This window comes from Vombatus ursinus, unplaced genomic scaffold (assembly GCF_900497805.2).
Source record: "Vombatus ursinus unplaced genomic scaffold, bare-nosed wombat genome assembly UNPS02009994.1, whole genome shotgun sequence".
Classification (NCBI taxonomy): Eukaryota; Metazoa; Chordata; class Mammalia; order Diprotodontia; family Vombatidae; genus Vombatus; species Vombatus ursinus.
Genome location: NW_020949772.1, coordinates 7,252,860 through 7,267,641, shown reverse-complemented (window position 1 = coordinate 7,267,641; position 14,782 = coordinate 7,252,860). Strand labels below are relative to the sequence as shown.

The following is a 14,782-nucleotide window of genomic DNA, read 5'->3' as shown; positions in this document are numbered from 1 at the left end:
TTGCTGTTATTCTCCTAGTTTTGTTCACTTCACTGTGTATCAGTTCATGTAAGTCTTTTCAGGTTTTTCTGAAATCGTCCTGCTTGTCGTTTCTTACAGCACAATAATATTCTATTACAATCATATACCACAGCTTGTTTAGCTATTCCCCAATTGATGGGCATCCCTTTGATTTCCAATTCTTAGCCATCACAATAAGAACCGCTGTAAATGTTTTTTGTTCAGATAGGTTTTTTCCCCTTTTTATGTCTTTGGGAAACAGACCTACCAGTGGTATTGCTGGATCAAAGGGTATGCACAGCTTTGTTGCTCTTTGGGTATAGTTCCAAATTGCTCTCCAGAATGGTTGGATCAGTTCACACCTCCACCAACAGTGCATCAGTGTCCCAGTTTTCCCACATCCCCTCCAACATCCAACATTTTCCTTTTTTGTTATATTAGCCACTCTGATACATATGAAGTGGTACCTCAGAGTTGTTTTAATTTGCACTTCTCTGACCAATAGTGATTTAGAGCATTTTTTCATATGACTATAGATCAATTTGATTTCTTTGTCTGAAAACTGCCTGTTCATATCCTTTGACCACTTATCAATTGGGAAATGACTTATATATTTATAAATTTGACTCAATTTTCTATATATTTGAGGCCTTTATCAGAAATACTTGTTTCAAATTCCCCACCCCCCAGTTTTTTTCTTTCCTTATAATTTTGGTTGCATTGGTTTTGTTTGTGCAAAAACTTTTTAGTTCTAGGGCAGCTAGGTGGCACAGTGGATAGAGTACCAGCCCTGAAGTCAGGAGGACCTGAGTTCAAATCTGGCCTCAGACCAAACACTTGATGCTTACTAACTATGTGACCCTGGGCAAGTCATTTAACCCCAATTGCCTTAAAAAAAAACTTTTTAGTTTTATATAATCAAAATTATCTCTTTTACATTTTTTTGTAATGCTCTCTATATCTTCTTTGGTCCTAAATTCTTCTCATATTCATAAATTTGAAAGATAATCTATTCCATGCCCTTTAATTTGCTTATGGTATCACCCTTTATGTGTAAATCATTCTGACCTTGGTATACAGAGTGAAAGGTTGGTCTATACCTGCTTTCTGCTTATTGTTTTCCAGTTTTCCCAGAAGTTTTTGTCAAATAATGAATTTTGGTTCCAAAGCATGGATCTTTAGGTTTATCATATACTAGAATAGTGTGGTCATTTACTATAATGTAATTTGTACCTAATCTATTCCACTGATCCACCATTCTGTTTCTTAACTAGTATCAGATTGTTTTGATAATTACCATTTTATAATACAGTTTGAGGTCTGGTATGGCTAGACCACCTTATTCTGAATTTTTTTCATTGATTCCTTTGATACCTTTGAGCTTTCGTTCTTCCAGATGAATTTTGTTGTTCTTTTTTCTAGCTCTATAAAATAATTTTTGATGGTTTGATTGGTATGGCACTGAATAAGTAGGTTAATTTAGGTAGAATTGTCATTTTTTATTATATTGGCTCGGCCTCCTCATGAGCAGTTAATATTTTTCCAGTTGTTTAGATCTCACTTTATGTTATCATCTCTATGGAGATGATTCTCAGATTAATTTATCCAGCCCTAACCTTCAGAATGGAATCACCAATTGCTTATTGGACAATCTTGAACTGGATGTCCTATGGATATCTCAAACTCAACATGTCCAAAACTAAACTCACTACCCTTCCCCACAAACCCTTGCCTTTTCCAGACTTCTCTATTATTTATCAACGGTTCTAATTATACTGGTTTGAAATCTTGTCGTCATCCTTGACTTCCTCATTGCACTGACTTCACATAACCAAACTGGCAAGTCTTCTCATTTCCCCTTCGCAGCATCTTTCATTCTTTCCATTCCAACAGCAGCCACCCTGGTGAAGTCCCTTTCTGCTTCGTATTTGGACGATTGCAATAGCTTTCTGGTGTTCTTCCTGCCTCAAATCTCTCCCTACTCCAATCCATCCCCACTCAGATATCAAAGTGGTCTTCCTGGCCCTATCGCCCCTTACTCAATAAATTCCAGTGGTTCCCTATTATCTCCAGGATCAAATATAAAGTCCTCTAGCTTTTAAAGCCCCTTTACAACTGGCCCCTTCCTACCTTTCCCATCTTCTTAAACTTTGCTGTCTTCCGTGTGTTCTAAGACGCAGTGACATGAATGCTCCTCACATTGGACACTCTTCCTGCCATGTCTGGAATACTCTCCCTCCTCACTTGCTCTTTCAGGACTCAGCTCAAATCCTACTTTTTGTGAGAAGCTTCCTTCCTCCTTCCTCTTTCCCCTCCCCTTACCTTGTGCCTTCCCTCTGAGAGTAACTCCGATTTATACTATATAGATCTTGCTTGTAGACAAGGAGTTTTGGTTTGGTTTGGTTTGGTTTTGGGTGTGTGCGTGTTACGTCGTCTCTTCCATTAGACTGTGAGCTCTGTGAGGCAGGGAGCATATTTTTGCCTTTCTTTGTACCCTCAGAGTTTAGCACAGCGCCTGGTACCTAACACCTAGCACAAGGTAAACGCTTAATAATAAGTATTTGTTCAGGTGAATTAACACTGAGGCCTCTGAGAGACTTTCCAGAGATCTTTCAGCTAATCAGCTCATTGTCACATACAGGGTTACCCCAGACTACTCTGTAAAAATCCCCAAAGCCTTCACTCTTGCCTCTCCTGAGGCAATTGGTAGTTCGGTGGATAGAATGGAGTTAATAATGGAGTCAGGAAGACCTGAGTTCACATTTGGCCTCGGATACTTATTAGCTCCATGACTTTGGGCAAGTCACTTAGCCTTTATTTGCCTCAATTTCTCCGACTGTAAAATGGGGGTAATGACAGCACCTACCCCACAGAGTTGTTGTGAGAATCAAATGAGGTTATATTTGCGACCAAAAAAAAAGAAGCACTTAGCACAGCACCTGCCACATAGTAGGAGCTATATAAATGCTCATTCCCTCTCTTGTACAGTCATGAAAATCATAGAATTGCTTTTTTGGGGCTTTTTGGTGATTTGAATGAGCTCATTCCATCCTTGTATTTGGAGTGGTTTAGGGAAAAAGAGGACTCAAGGATGTGGTTATTGAGGATGGAAGGAATGGGAAATTTTACTCCACATAGGTGAGTGAACTTCCTGCTAATGATGGGATGAAGCCAAGAGGTCCTTAGAAGGGGTCCTGGCCTGGGCCCCATTATCATCAGCTGCACAATCTCTTGAGGGCTTACACGCACTGTGGTTACTCTTCTCTTTTTCCTCTCCTTCTTCTTCCTCCTCCTTAGGCTTAATTGGGCTCTAACCCTTGACCTTACTGTGCCAGTCCCATGGCTGTCCCCCAGGCTCACAACCTGGGAGTCATCCTCAACCTCTCCCCGTGCTTCACACCCCAAATCCTGTATGTTGCCGATGCCTGTCAATTTCACCTTTGTGACATGCTCCAATGTACCCCTTTCTCTCCTCTGACCCTGTCACCGCCTTGACCTCACACCTGCATTATTGCAATAGGCTGCTGGTGGATCTGCCTGCCTCAAGTCTCTCCCTACTCTGGTTCATTCTCCAGTCAGAAAAGTGGTTTTCCTAAAGCATGGGTCCAACCATGTCACCCCCCCCACTTAATAAATAAAGTGTGACCTCCAGGATCAAATACAAAATGTTCCCTTTGGCATTCAAAGCCCTTCCTAACCCAGCCCCCTCCTCCTTTTTCAGTCTTCTTACACCTTACTCCCTGACATGTTCTTTTCTGTCCAGTGACATTGGCCTCCTGGCTGTTCCACAAAGAAGACCTTCCATCCCCCAGCTCTGGGCATTGTCCTCCATGCCTGGAATGCTCTTCCTCCGCATCTCTGCCTCCTGGCTTCCTTCAAGTCCTAGTTTCAATCACACCTACAGAAAGCCTTTCAGAATCCCCCTTAATGTTAGTGCCTTGCCTCTGTTAGTTATTTACCATTTATTCTGTATATGGCTTGTTTGTACATATTTGCTCTTAGCACACCTGAGGACACGAAGAAAGGCAAAAGAAGTTCCCTGCCTTCAAGGAGCTTACAATCCAATGGCAGAGACAATAAGTAAACTAGGTGCAAACAAGCTATATACAGGATAAATGGTAAACAACCAATAATATTTATTGACTGACTAGCACATCGCAGCCACTTAATCAAGGATGGTTGAGGATGATGAAGCCACAACTGAACCGACTCAACCACATTTTACAGTTAAGGAAACTGAGGCTCAGGCAGGCTCGGGATTGGCCAGGCTCACGCAGATAACAAGTGCTCTGGGAGGGATTCTGATCCTAGCAGCACACCATAGATATCTGTGGTGCCTGTTCCCAGCTCCAAAGTCCAGGATCTCTGGCCAGAAGATGATGGCTAAGGCTGTGAGCCTCTGTGATCGCGGAAGCCTCCCAGCCCACCGCGTGCTCTCCTCCAGAGCTTCTGCGCAAGCGCGGGCCAGAAGGGAGGCGGGGATGGCGACGCTTTTGCGGTTGCCTGGCAACGTCCTCCAGCCTGGACCCCAGGGCTGGTGCCTTTTCTCCCTGAGTTCTCAGACTGTTAGGTCCCAGGCTTTGCACTTGTACCCCTCAGACACCCCTCCCTCTTAAAGCCTCGCGGCCCCCCTCCCCACCTAGGGCCTCGTTTTTCCCTCTCCCTTAAGCCCCTCTTCCTTTCCCTCTCTGGACCTCGAGCCCCCTCCCCATCCAGGACCTCGCTCTCTCTTCTCCTCGAGCCCCTCCCCCCGTCAGGATCCCCTCCCTTTTAAAGACTCGCGCCCCCCTTGTTATTGAGGTTCCCTTCCCCCCCGGGCCTCTCGCCCTCTTGTGACCCTTCAGATCCTTGTGGCCCCTTGTGGCCCCCTCCCCGCCATGGAGACCGAGCCGGGGACTGTGACGGTGAGCAAGGCCTTCCAAGAGCACCTTCGGCAGCTGTGTCTGCACGAGTTCCCGTGCGGTCTGGGCAGCTGGGTGAGCAGCCCCCCCTGCTTGTACCCCCGCCCTGGCAGGAGCATCTCTTGTAAGACCCTCGCCTGGGGGACGGGCTTCTGAGGACCCCCTGGTAAAAGGCACCCTAGGCCAGCGATGCCCGTCCCCTCCCACCTTATTTCCTCAGTCCCCCAGCCTGGGCACAGGAGCTCGGTCCTCTAGGGCAGGGCTCTTGGCTCTAGGCTTCCTGGACCGGGAGGAGATAGAACCTGTAACTCGGGTAAAGGGTCTCTGAAGCTGGTGAACCCCCACCCAGAGAAAGCCCCAGCCATGAGCTTGCAATCCTAAGTAGGATAGGACCCCTGGCCCCAATACAGAGTGTGGGTAAAGGACCTTCCCACCTCACTCGGGGACAATGAAAGGCTCCCAGGGCCAGTTCAGAGCTTGTAACTTGAGGAGAGGGCCTCTGGCTCCAATACAGAGTCTGTAACCAGAGGAAAAGGCTTTCTCTCCCCGCTTTGGCACTGGAGAGCTCCTGTGACCAATAAAAGACTTCAGCGTTGTACAGAGCCTACTTTGTAAGTCCAGGGAAGGGTCCTGACAATTCTCTCCAGAGTTTGTAAGTTAAGGATTCTTGGCCTCTGTACTGAGAGAGCCTGTAAAGGTATGAAAGACCCGCCTTCCTTTACAGAATTTGTTACCTCTAGGAAAGGTCTGCCACAAGCATTGTTTTTATAGAAGGACTCCATGATCTGGTAGGGGAGCTCGCAACTCTGATACAGGAATTACTTTCCCCCGCCATCCTGCAACCTTAAATAGCTCCCTCCCCCAATAGAGCTTGCACCCAAGAAAAGGGCTTCCCATAGTATAGAATTTGTAACCATGGTATAGGGTTCCCAGCCTTGGCAAAGAGCTCCTAGGGCCAATGAACCTGTACAGAGCTCATAATCCCCTGGGAGGAGCTCTCATGCCCAAAACAGAGTTTGTAACTCTAGGAGAGGACTCTCAGTTCCCAGTACACAGTTTTGTCTGTACTCCAGTATTGTCTCATAAAACAAAGAAAAAGAATGGAGGGTGAGAGTAAAAGACTCACTGGTCCTGGGACCAGTGAAGGGATCCCAAAACCAAGAAAGGGTTCTTAGGGAAGAGTCAGTGACCTCAGCGTAAAGCTTGCACCTCCAAGCAGGGCTTCTAGTTCAAGGACGAAGTTGGTAAATCTCAAGAATAGGCTCCTAGCCTCAACATAAAGTTTGTATTAATGATTGAATTAACAGATAATTATGAATAGCATGTCAAGCACTGCGGTGCTAGGTATTGGCGATACAAAGACAAAAATGAAAGTCCCTACCCTCAGAAAGCTTGCATTCTCTCTGTGCCCATATATGTATATATATATAAATGAAATATATACAAAATACAAGGTAATTTTAGGGGGCAGGCAACTTGGGATCAACGAAGGCGTCATGAAGGGAGGGGTTGCTGGAGCTGAGCTTTGAAAAAAGCTGGGGATTCTAAGTGGTAGAAATTGAGTTTAAAAAAAAAGCCACAATGTTACTGCAGAAATCTCCAGTATAATTTCCTTTGTAGATTCCTTTTGTAGAATTTATTTTGGTACTTTGAACTGGATGGTAACATAAACTTCATCTTACAAAGCTCAAAATGAGTACATGATTTAGACATAAAGGGTGGTATCGTAAGCAGATGGGTGGAGCATGGAATAGTTTACCTGTCAGATTTATGGATAAGGAAAGAATTTATGCTCAAACAAGAAATAGAAAGCATTACAGGATGTAAAATGGATAATTTTGATTACATCAAATTAAAAAGTTTTTGCACAAACAAAACCAATGCAACCAAGATTAGAAGGAAAGCAAGAAACTAGGGGAAAAATTTATAGCAAGTTTCTCTGATAAAGGCCTTGTTTCTCAAAGATATAGAGAACTAAGTCAAATTTATAAGAGTATAAGTCATTCCTCAATTGATAGATAAATGGTTTTTAATAAATAAATACTTTAATAAAATAAAGGTCAGTTTTCAGATTAAAAAATCAAAGATAGCTATAGTCATATGAAAAAATACTCTAAATGACTATTGATTAGACAAATGCAACTTAAAACAACTCTGAGGTATCACTTCACACCCATCAGATTGGCTAATATGACAGAAAAGGAAAAGGACAAATGTTGCAGGGGATGTGAAAAATAGGAACACTAGTGCACTGTTGGTAGAGTTGTGAACTGGTCCAAACATTCTGGAGAACAACTTGGAACTATGCCAAAAAGGCTATAAAACTGTGCATACCCTTTGACCCAGCAATACCCACTACTATATCCATATCCCAAAGAGATGAAAGAAAAAGGAAAAGGACCCATGTGTACAAAAATATTTATAGCAGCTCTTTTTGTGATGGTAAAGAATTGGAAATTGAGGGGATGCTCATCAGTCAGGGAATGGCTGACCAAGTTGTGGTATGTGATTGTGATGGAATATTGTTGTGCTATAGACATGACAAGGGGAATGGTTTCAGAAAAACCTGAGAAGACTTAGATGATCTGATGCAGAGTAGGGAACAGAACCAGGAGAACAGTGAACACAATAACCGCAGTATTGTACAGTGAACAACTGTGGGTGATTTCACTGTTCTGATCAATAAAGTGATTCAATTCTGAAGGATTTATGATGAAAAATGTTATCTACCTACCGAAAGAGAATTCATGAATTGTACAGATTGAAGCATAATCTTTTACTTTATTTTTCTTGCTTTTTTGGGGGGGGGCAACATGGCTAATATGGAAATATGTTTTACATGCTTTCACATGTGTAATTGATATCACCTTTCTTTTCATAGTGGGTAAGGGAGGAGTGGGAGGTAGGGAGAGAATCCAGAACTCAAAATTTTTAAAAAATGAATGTTAAGGGGCAGCTAGGTGGCACAGTAGATAGAGCACCAGCTCTGGCGTCAGGAAGACCTGAGTTCAAATCCAGCCTTAGACATTTGATCACTAAATACTTACTAACTGTGTGACTCTAGGCAAGTCACTTCACTCCAACTGCCTTGCCCCCCGCCAAAAAATGAATATTAAAAAAAATAGTCAAGAAAGGTATGTCACAAGAATTCAAAATTAAGTTTTAAGTAATTGGGGCTGTATTAAATTCTGACCATTTCTGGCATAGGGAGACATCTTGTGCCAAGGCACAAAGGTGCACAAAGGAGAGCTAGAATGTTTTAGGTTAGGGAGGGTAGGCAGGCCAGGTTAGCTAATGAGTAATGCATCTGGAAAGTCAGAAGCCCTATTGTGAAGGTTTTTAAGTGCCAAAAAGAGGAATTTGTAGTTTGTCCCAGAGGCAATAGAAAACCACTGGAGCCTTTCTGAGCAGAAGAGCAACATTGTCTGTTCAGTGCTTAAGTAAAATTACTTTGGCAACAGCGTGAGGGATGGGTTGGAGAGAAAATAGACGAGGCAGAGAGGGTACTGCTAGGACTGGGTTGTTTGGAGCCTGAACAAGGATGAAAAGGGCTTCCAAAACAAGTAAAAATTATCTAGCACCAGGATAGAAAACCAGATCATGAAAGGCATTAATTTTCAGAGAGAGGAGCTTGTATGTTATCCAAAAGGCCAAGAGAAGTCACCGAGGTTTCTGGAAGCAGAGAAGGGACACAGTTGTGTCTGGGTCTTAGTAACATTGATTTGGTAGCCATGTGCAGGATGGTTTGGGACAAAAGTGAACGCAGGGAGCACTCTTCTGAGAGTTCAGGTAAGAATGAGGTTCAAGTATCAGGTGCTCCCTTCATCTGCTCCTCCTCATTTACATAGATATCTACTTATACACCCTGATTTTCCCTTCCCTTCTCCTCCTAGTGTATGCCTCTTCCTTCTCTTCCCTTAAGATTCTTAAGGTTTTTTCTGGTGAGATTCTTTTTCTGTTTTCCCATTCTTCTGTCCTCCTTTTTGACTTTGGAGTTTATGTTAGGACCATGGTCCACACTCCTGGACAGAAGGTCTGGGCTGGTCTGTTGCTGCTCTCTTAGAGTACTGAGTATTGTGTCATTCTAGCATGTCAGGAGCTTCTTGGGCTGAGGACCTGCGAATTTGCGATGCTCCCTAAGCGGTCTCATTTAGGGTCAAATCTTATTTCTTTCCCCTGGCCTGACCTCTGCAAGTTCCTGACCTGGGTTTGATTCTGAGAAACAGCAGACTGTTGTTGGACTTAGCCATTACTGGCCATATGGGAAGCTCTCTAAGTTCCCTCTGGTCAGAAAGTCCCACCCTGATTATTCCTCTGCAGGTTTCAGAGTAGGCTAGAAGCTGGACCTGAGCCACCACTCTGCTCCTGGGGTCTGAGCCACACTGCTGCTGCTTGTTTCTCTCAGTAGGCTGCTCAGGGAGTATAATTGCTCCTTACTTCTTAGCACCACCCCTGGGAACACAGTCCACCCTTGGTCTATGACCTAGAACTGCATAGTAAGTGACAAAGTTGCCAGATGACTTCTGGTCCCTGGTATGGATCTGGGTCTAGGACCTCTTCTTGCACACATACCCCTCCCTCCTCACTAGTAATGAGCCTCTTGGTGGGTGCTGAAGTGCTCTGCATGGCTGCTTTCTGGCCAGACCCTGTTCCCAGCATCTGCAGACCTCTCTGTCTCATTATGCTGACCTGGGCTGGAAAAATGGCTACCTTTTTTCCCCTGTATTTCCCCATCAGGATTCAGTCAGGTATATTTTTCTAGATCTAATTGGAAGAGTTTTTTGGGGGGTGACATAAAAGCTACTGCACCATCTTGGTTCTACCCCAGAGAGCTTCTTTGAAGGTCCATTGAAATAATTTTGAAATGCTCCCAGTTCCTCTAGGTGAGAATTGGGGGATTCCAGGTACCACAACACTATACAGTTCTTTTGCAGGCTCAGAAAAACTTAGGCTTAAACTTACCCTGTCTGCATGGTCTGCTGAATACTTCTAAATTGTAAGTTTTATAGTTGGAACTGACAGTTATCTCTCTTTCCATCTGTGGAATGGGCTCATTCATATGTTCCTTCCGAAGCATTCTATAGTAACTCCAATATGTCAAAAATCTATGTGTGTGTGTGTGTGTGTGTGTGTGTGTGTGTGTGTGTGTATGTGTATGATTTCCCAATGCAGATAGCAACCCTCTTTTTAGTAGATGGCATTCCACAGCTCCTGTGGCCAAAAAAAAAAAATCCATCACCCTTCAGCCAGCCATCTGATGATGAACTTCTTCAGATTTAGCTAGACTGGTTCTCAAAAAACAGACAGTTAGTCAACAGACTCCTACCCAAGAATTGGGCTGTGCTGGTATAACCTTTGAGATTCTGAGGTTGCTGCTATGCCATGATGAAGCTTGGGGGTAGTAATTTAATGTGGATTCTGTAGTTATTTCACATTTACGTTTCTCAGCCAAATTGCAAACTCCCCAAAGAGGGGGAATTGTGACTTTTAATTCTTGGGCATTTTCCCAAGTAATTGGCAAATTGCTTGGCTCCCATGTGGTGCTCAATCAGTACCACTTATTTTCTTTAAAGCATATTTTACTGTTTTCTTTTGTTTTTATATGAACTTCATTTTTCTATCTACCCCTCCTCTTTTCCCTACCCATGAAGTTCTCCTTTGTGCCAAAGAATAAAAAAGGAGAAAAAAGACAGTTCCACAAAGCCAGCCAACACATCAGCCACATCTGGCAGAACAGGTGATGCTACACATCTGTGTGAGGGAGGAGGCACTTTTTCTCACCTCTTCCACCAGACCAGGCTTAGTCATTGTAATTCCCTGTGGTGTTCCATTTTGTTCCTGTGGCTATTCTTTCCATTTACATCAACGTGAGCATTGTTCTCTTGGTTTTGATTACTTTACTCTGTCAGTTAATCTGCGTGTCCTTGTGCTTCTTGGAATTCTTCATGTGTGTCATTTCTGATGGCACAATAGTATTATGTTAATATACTACAATTTGCTTAGCTATTTCTCAGTTGGTGGGCATCTATTGGGTTTCCAATGCTTCTAGTACCATAAATGGTACTGTTATGAAGATCTATCCTTTATTCTTTTTTTTCAGCTTTTTCTTTTATTGATGCTTTTTTTAAATGTCAGAGTCACTTTTTTTGGAGGTAATGGGGTTAAGTGACTTGCCCAGGGTCACACAGCTAGTAAGTGTCAAGTGCCTGAGCCTGGGATTTGAACTCAGATCATTCTGACTTCAGGGCTGGTGCTCTATCCACCGCGCCACCTAGCTGCCCCCAGAGTCACTTTTTGATAGACTCCTCCCTTACAACAAAGAAAAACAGTGAAATGAAATACTGGGATAATGACTCTCTGACAGCCTGTGGTCTGATGGTGCAAGCAACATTCTGTACACATATACATTATATATACAAAAATATACATATATATACAAATACATTAAAAATATATCTTCTAATTTTCTTTTTAAATTTTGTTGCTATCTTTTGCTTTTGTATCACCTTCTCTTCCAGGTACATCCCTCCACTTTCTCCTACTCAGAGAGCTATCCCTTGCAGCAAAGCTATTGAGCAAAAGTCACTAACACCATAGTTATGACAGTATATGCAATGTTCCACATTCATAGCCCACCACCTCTGCAATGAAGAGAGGGGATGCATTTTCTTATTTCTTCAGGAACAAGCTTGGTCATCATTGGACACCATTCAATTTCTTTTGTTATTCATTGTTATAGTCATTGTTTATATTGTTTCCCTGGTTTGATTTGCTTAATTTTTTCATTAGTTCATATGTCTTACTATGCTTTCTGTATTTATCTTATGCTGTATTTTATAGCTCAATGACATTGCATTATATTCCTATATCACTTGTTTAATCATTTCCCATAGATAAGCATCTACTTGTATTTAGTTCTTTGCTACCACAAAGTGCTGCTAAGAATGCTTTTCTCAGTTTTTTTTTCTTAATTGTCCTATTTTACTTGTTACATTTTGTAAACTACCTACAAAATGCTCAGATAAAATTCTGCACCGATGATAGGAAAGTCTTCATCTCCAGATAATCTTTAGAGACAAGTACTGGCAGGCTGCTATTGCAAACAGTTGTTTTTAATAAGAAAACCAAATTCTGTAGCAATCTTCATATGAAAATCTACCTCATCCGTATTTCTTGGTTAAGGTGAAGAATTCTTAACTTTTAATATTAAAATGTTCAGTTTAGTTTCTTGAATTCCAACTGAATAATATATGTATGTGTGTATACATATGTGTATATGTATATATGTAGTACATATAATTCTGATCACTCACTTCAAAGAAGGGAATCTATATATTTAATTTAACAAACATTTATTGAGAACCTATGATTAAGTACCAACAGAAATAATCAATAAGCAGGCATTTATTAAGCCCTTACTGTGTGCCAAGCATTGACAGAAATACAAAGATAAATAAGATGGAGATCATAGAACTACATTTCTCATTTTCAGTTGACTATTTGAAATAATTAACAGCTACAGGGGCAGCTGGGTGGTGCAGTGGATAGAGTGCTGTAGGTTCAGATCTGGCCTCAGACATTTATTAGCTGTGTGACCCTTGACAAGTCACTTAACCCAGTTTGCCTCACTTTCCTCATCTGTAAAATGAGCTGGAGAAGGAAATGGCAAATTACTTCAATATCTTTGCCAAGAAAACCCCAAATGCGGTCATAAAAAGTCAGACATGACTAAAAAACGACTGAACAATGCAGCTATATATGGACTCCCAACTTGTTTCTTTCTGCTAATGGTAGTAGGCGTGAAACCATGGACTTCTCCTTCTTCCAGGTGCTCCACATGCTATCATTAGCTATTTTTTGTCAATCCTTCTTTTGAAATAACTCTCAAATCCATCCCTTCCTTTTTTATTTTAATTGCTGCCACACTGGTCCAGTCACCTGGGTTTGAAACCTGAAGAGTCCCTTAACTCTTCCCACATCAGTAGTGGGATGGGGCCTGGGAGTGGCCTTTGGGGCTTCAACCTGGGTGCGACAGGGAAACCCAGTCTCAAAAAACAAACAAAGAAATTGTTTGGTCAGTGGTTTGTTGCCTCTAGGACGGGTTTCTCAACCTGGCATTTCAAGCCTGTTGCCAATCGGCTCCCATGCACTTACTTCCCAGGCAAACTTGCTCTCTTCCCTTTTGCCATTCTTCAAGCCCAGGACGTTCCCTCTTCTGTATCTAGGATTCACTCTCTCCCTCTTCACCTCTGCTTCATAAAATCCCTAACTTCCTTCAAAGCTCTATTCGGGTATCACCTCCAATAGGAAGCCTTTCCTGGCACCTTCAGTCACTATGCTACCTCCCTTCTGATATTGCTCAGTATTTACTTTTCTAGATCCTGTATGTTATATTCCTCCAGGAGAATGTAAATTCCTCAACCCCAGGGACTGATTCATTTTGCTCTTGCAATGCTTTCATAGGTGCTTAATAAATATTTGCTGTTGTCTAATTGAATTATCTAGAGCTCTCTGATCTTCCCCTACTACAATACCTCCTGTATACTGTTGCCCTATTCATCTTCCTCAGGTAACCCCTGGATGACAGCATTTCCTTGCCTTTGATTAGAATGGAATTCATACTCTTCTGTTTAACCTTCAAGGCCTGGCCTCAGCCCCCCTTTCTACCTTCATCTCAAGCTATCACCCAATATGTTTTGTAATCCAGTCAAAATGCCTTACCTGCTGTTTCTTGAATGGGTCCTCTGCTTTCCTGTCCTAGCTCATGTTGTTTCCTTCATCTGTAAGCCCAACACCCCCTTATCATCGCCCATTCTCTACTCACCTACTTAGGTCTACTTCAAGCATCTACTCAAATATCTCTTCCCTGGTCTCTCTAGAAAGAAACCCTCTTTACCTAAGTTGAAGTCCTCTGGCTTTTTATTTAGAGTCATTTAGGAATGTGGCTTTCTTACTTCCTAGACTTTAAGCTCCCTAAGGGCAGGAACCATATTATTGTGCCTAGCATAAGGCTTTTCCTACAATAGGCTCCCAGGAAATACTTGTTAGATGAATGAATACTTGTCGAATGCAAGTTTAAACTTATATGAACTCTCCTCTTCCTACTTCAGAACAGAACCCGCTTTTCCCGTAAAAACTTGAAATCCTGGAAAGGTGGGATCCCTAAAATGCCAGATAAAGTGTCCCCTGAAGAGGAGGCTGTGGAAAGCCTGTTGAGGCTGGTACGAAGTGCAGAGTCTCCCTGGGCTCAACACAAGGATTCAACCATGGAAGACCAATATCTGAGAGAGCTCGCCATCCAGAACCCCCTCGTCATTGACAACGCCTTCTTATTCTCCTATTTCACATCCCTGCGAGTGGTGAACAAGGGGGTAAGCGCTGGAGACAGGGAAAGGCATCAGGAGACAGAGGTTAATATTAGAAAGGGGCGGGGGAGCAGTCCTCCTTCCATAAATTATCGGTGAGATGAAGGACAAAGAGGGGGGAAATAGAGGAACAAGAATCCGGAAAGCCTAGAACCACCAAGTTCTAATTCTGCCTTTATAGTGAACTTGGGAGATCTGGATTAGAGGGAATCTAGTCCAACTTTCTCTTTTTACAAATGGGGAAACTGAGGTCCAAATAAATGGGAAGACTTACCCAAGGTTCTACAGTGAGTTACTGTGTGTGTGAGTCAGAGCTTGAACCTCACTGTTGCAGAGACCTTTGCATCGCACAAAATGGTTCCTTCATGACCCCTCCAGTGGTCTCATGGATGATGGGATTCTCTCCACCAGTATAGGTCACAACTCTTCTGTATATTCTTGTCCTAGGAAGTTCTTGTATCTGTTTTCCCATAGAACCTAGAGTAATACTTTGTAACCTATAGTGTGTCATAGTCC

General features: G+C 42.6%; 1 protein-coding gene across 1 annotated transcript in view; it reads left to right on the top strand.

Moving 5' to 3' along the window:
- LRRC43 (leucine rich repeat containing 43) overlaps positions 1-14,782 on the top strand; it is a 54,842-nt gene that overhangs the window by 20,638 nt on the left and 19,422 nt on the right. The window contains exons 2-5 of the mRNA XM_027853519.1: positions 4,445-4,537; positions 4,670-4,752; positions 4,845-4,976; positions 14,012-14,272. Coding sequence (XP_027709320.1) covers positions 4,445-4,537; positions 4,670-4,752; positions 4,845-4,976; positions 14,012-14,272 — 569 coding nt within the window. The remainder of the gene's footprint in view (positions 1-4,444; positions 4,538-4,669; positions 4,753-4,844; positions 4,977-14,011; positions 14,273-14,782) is intronic.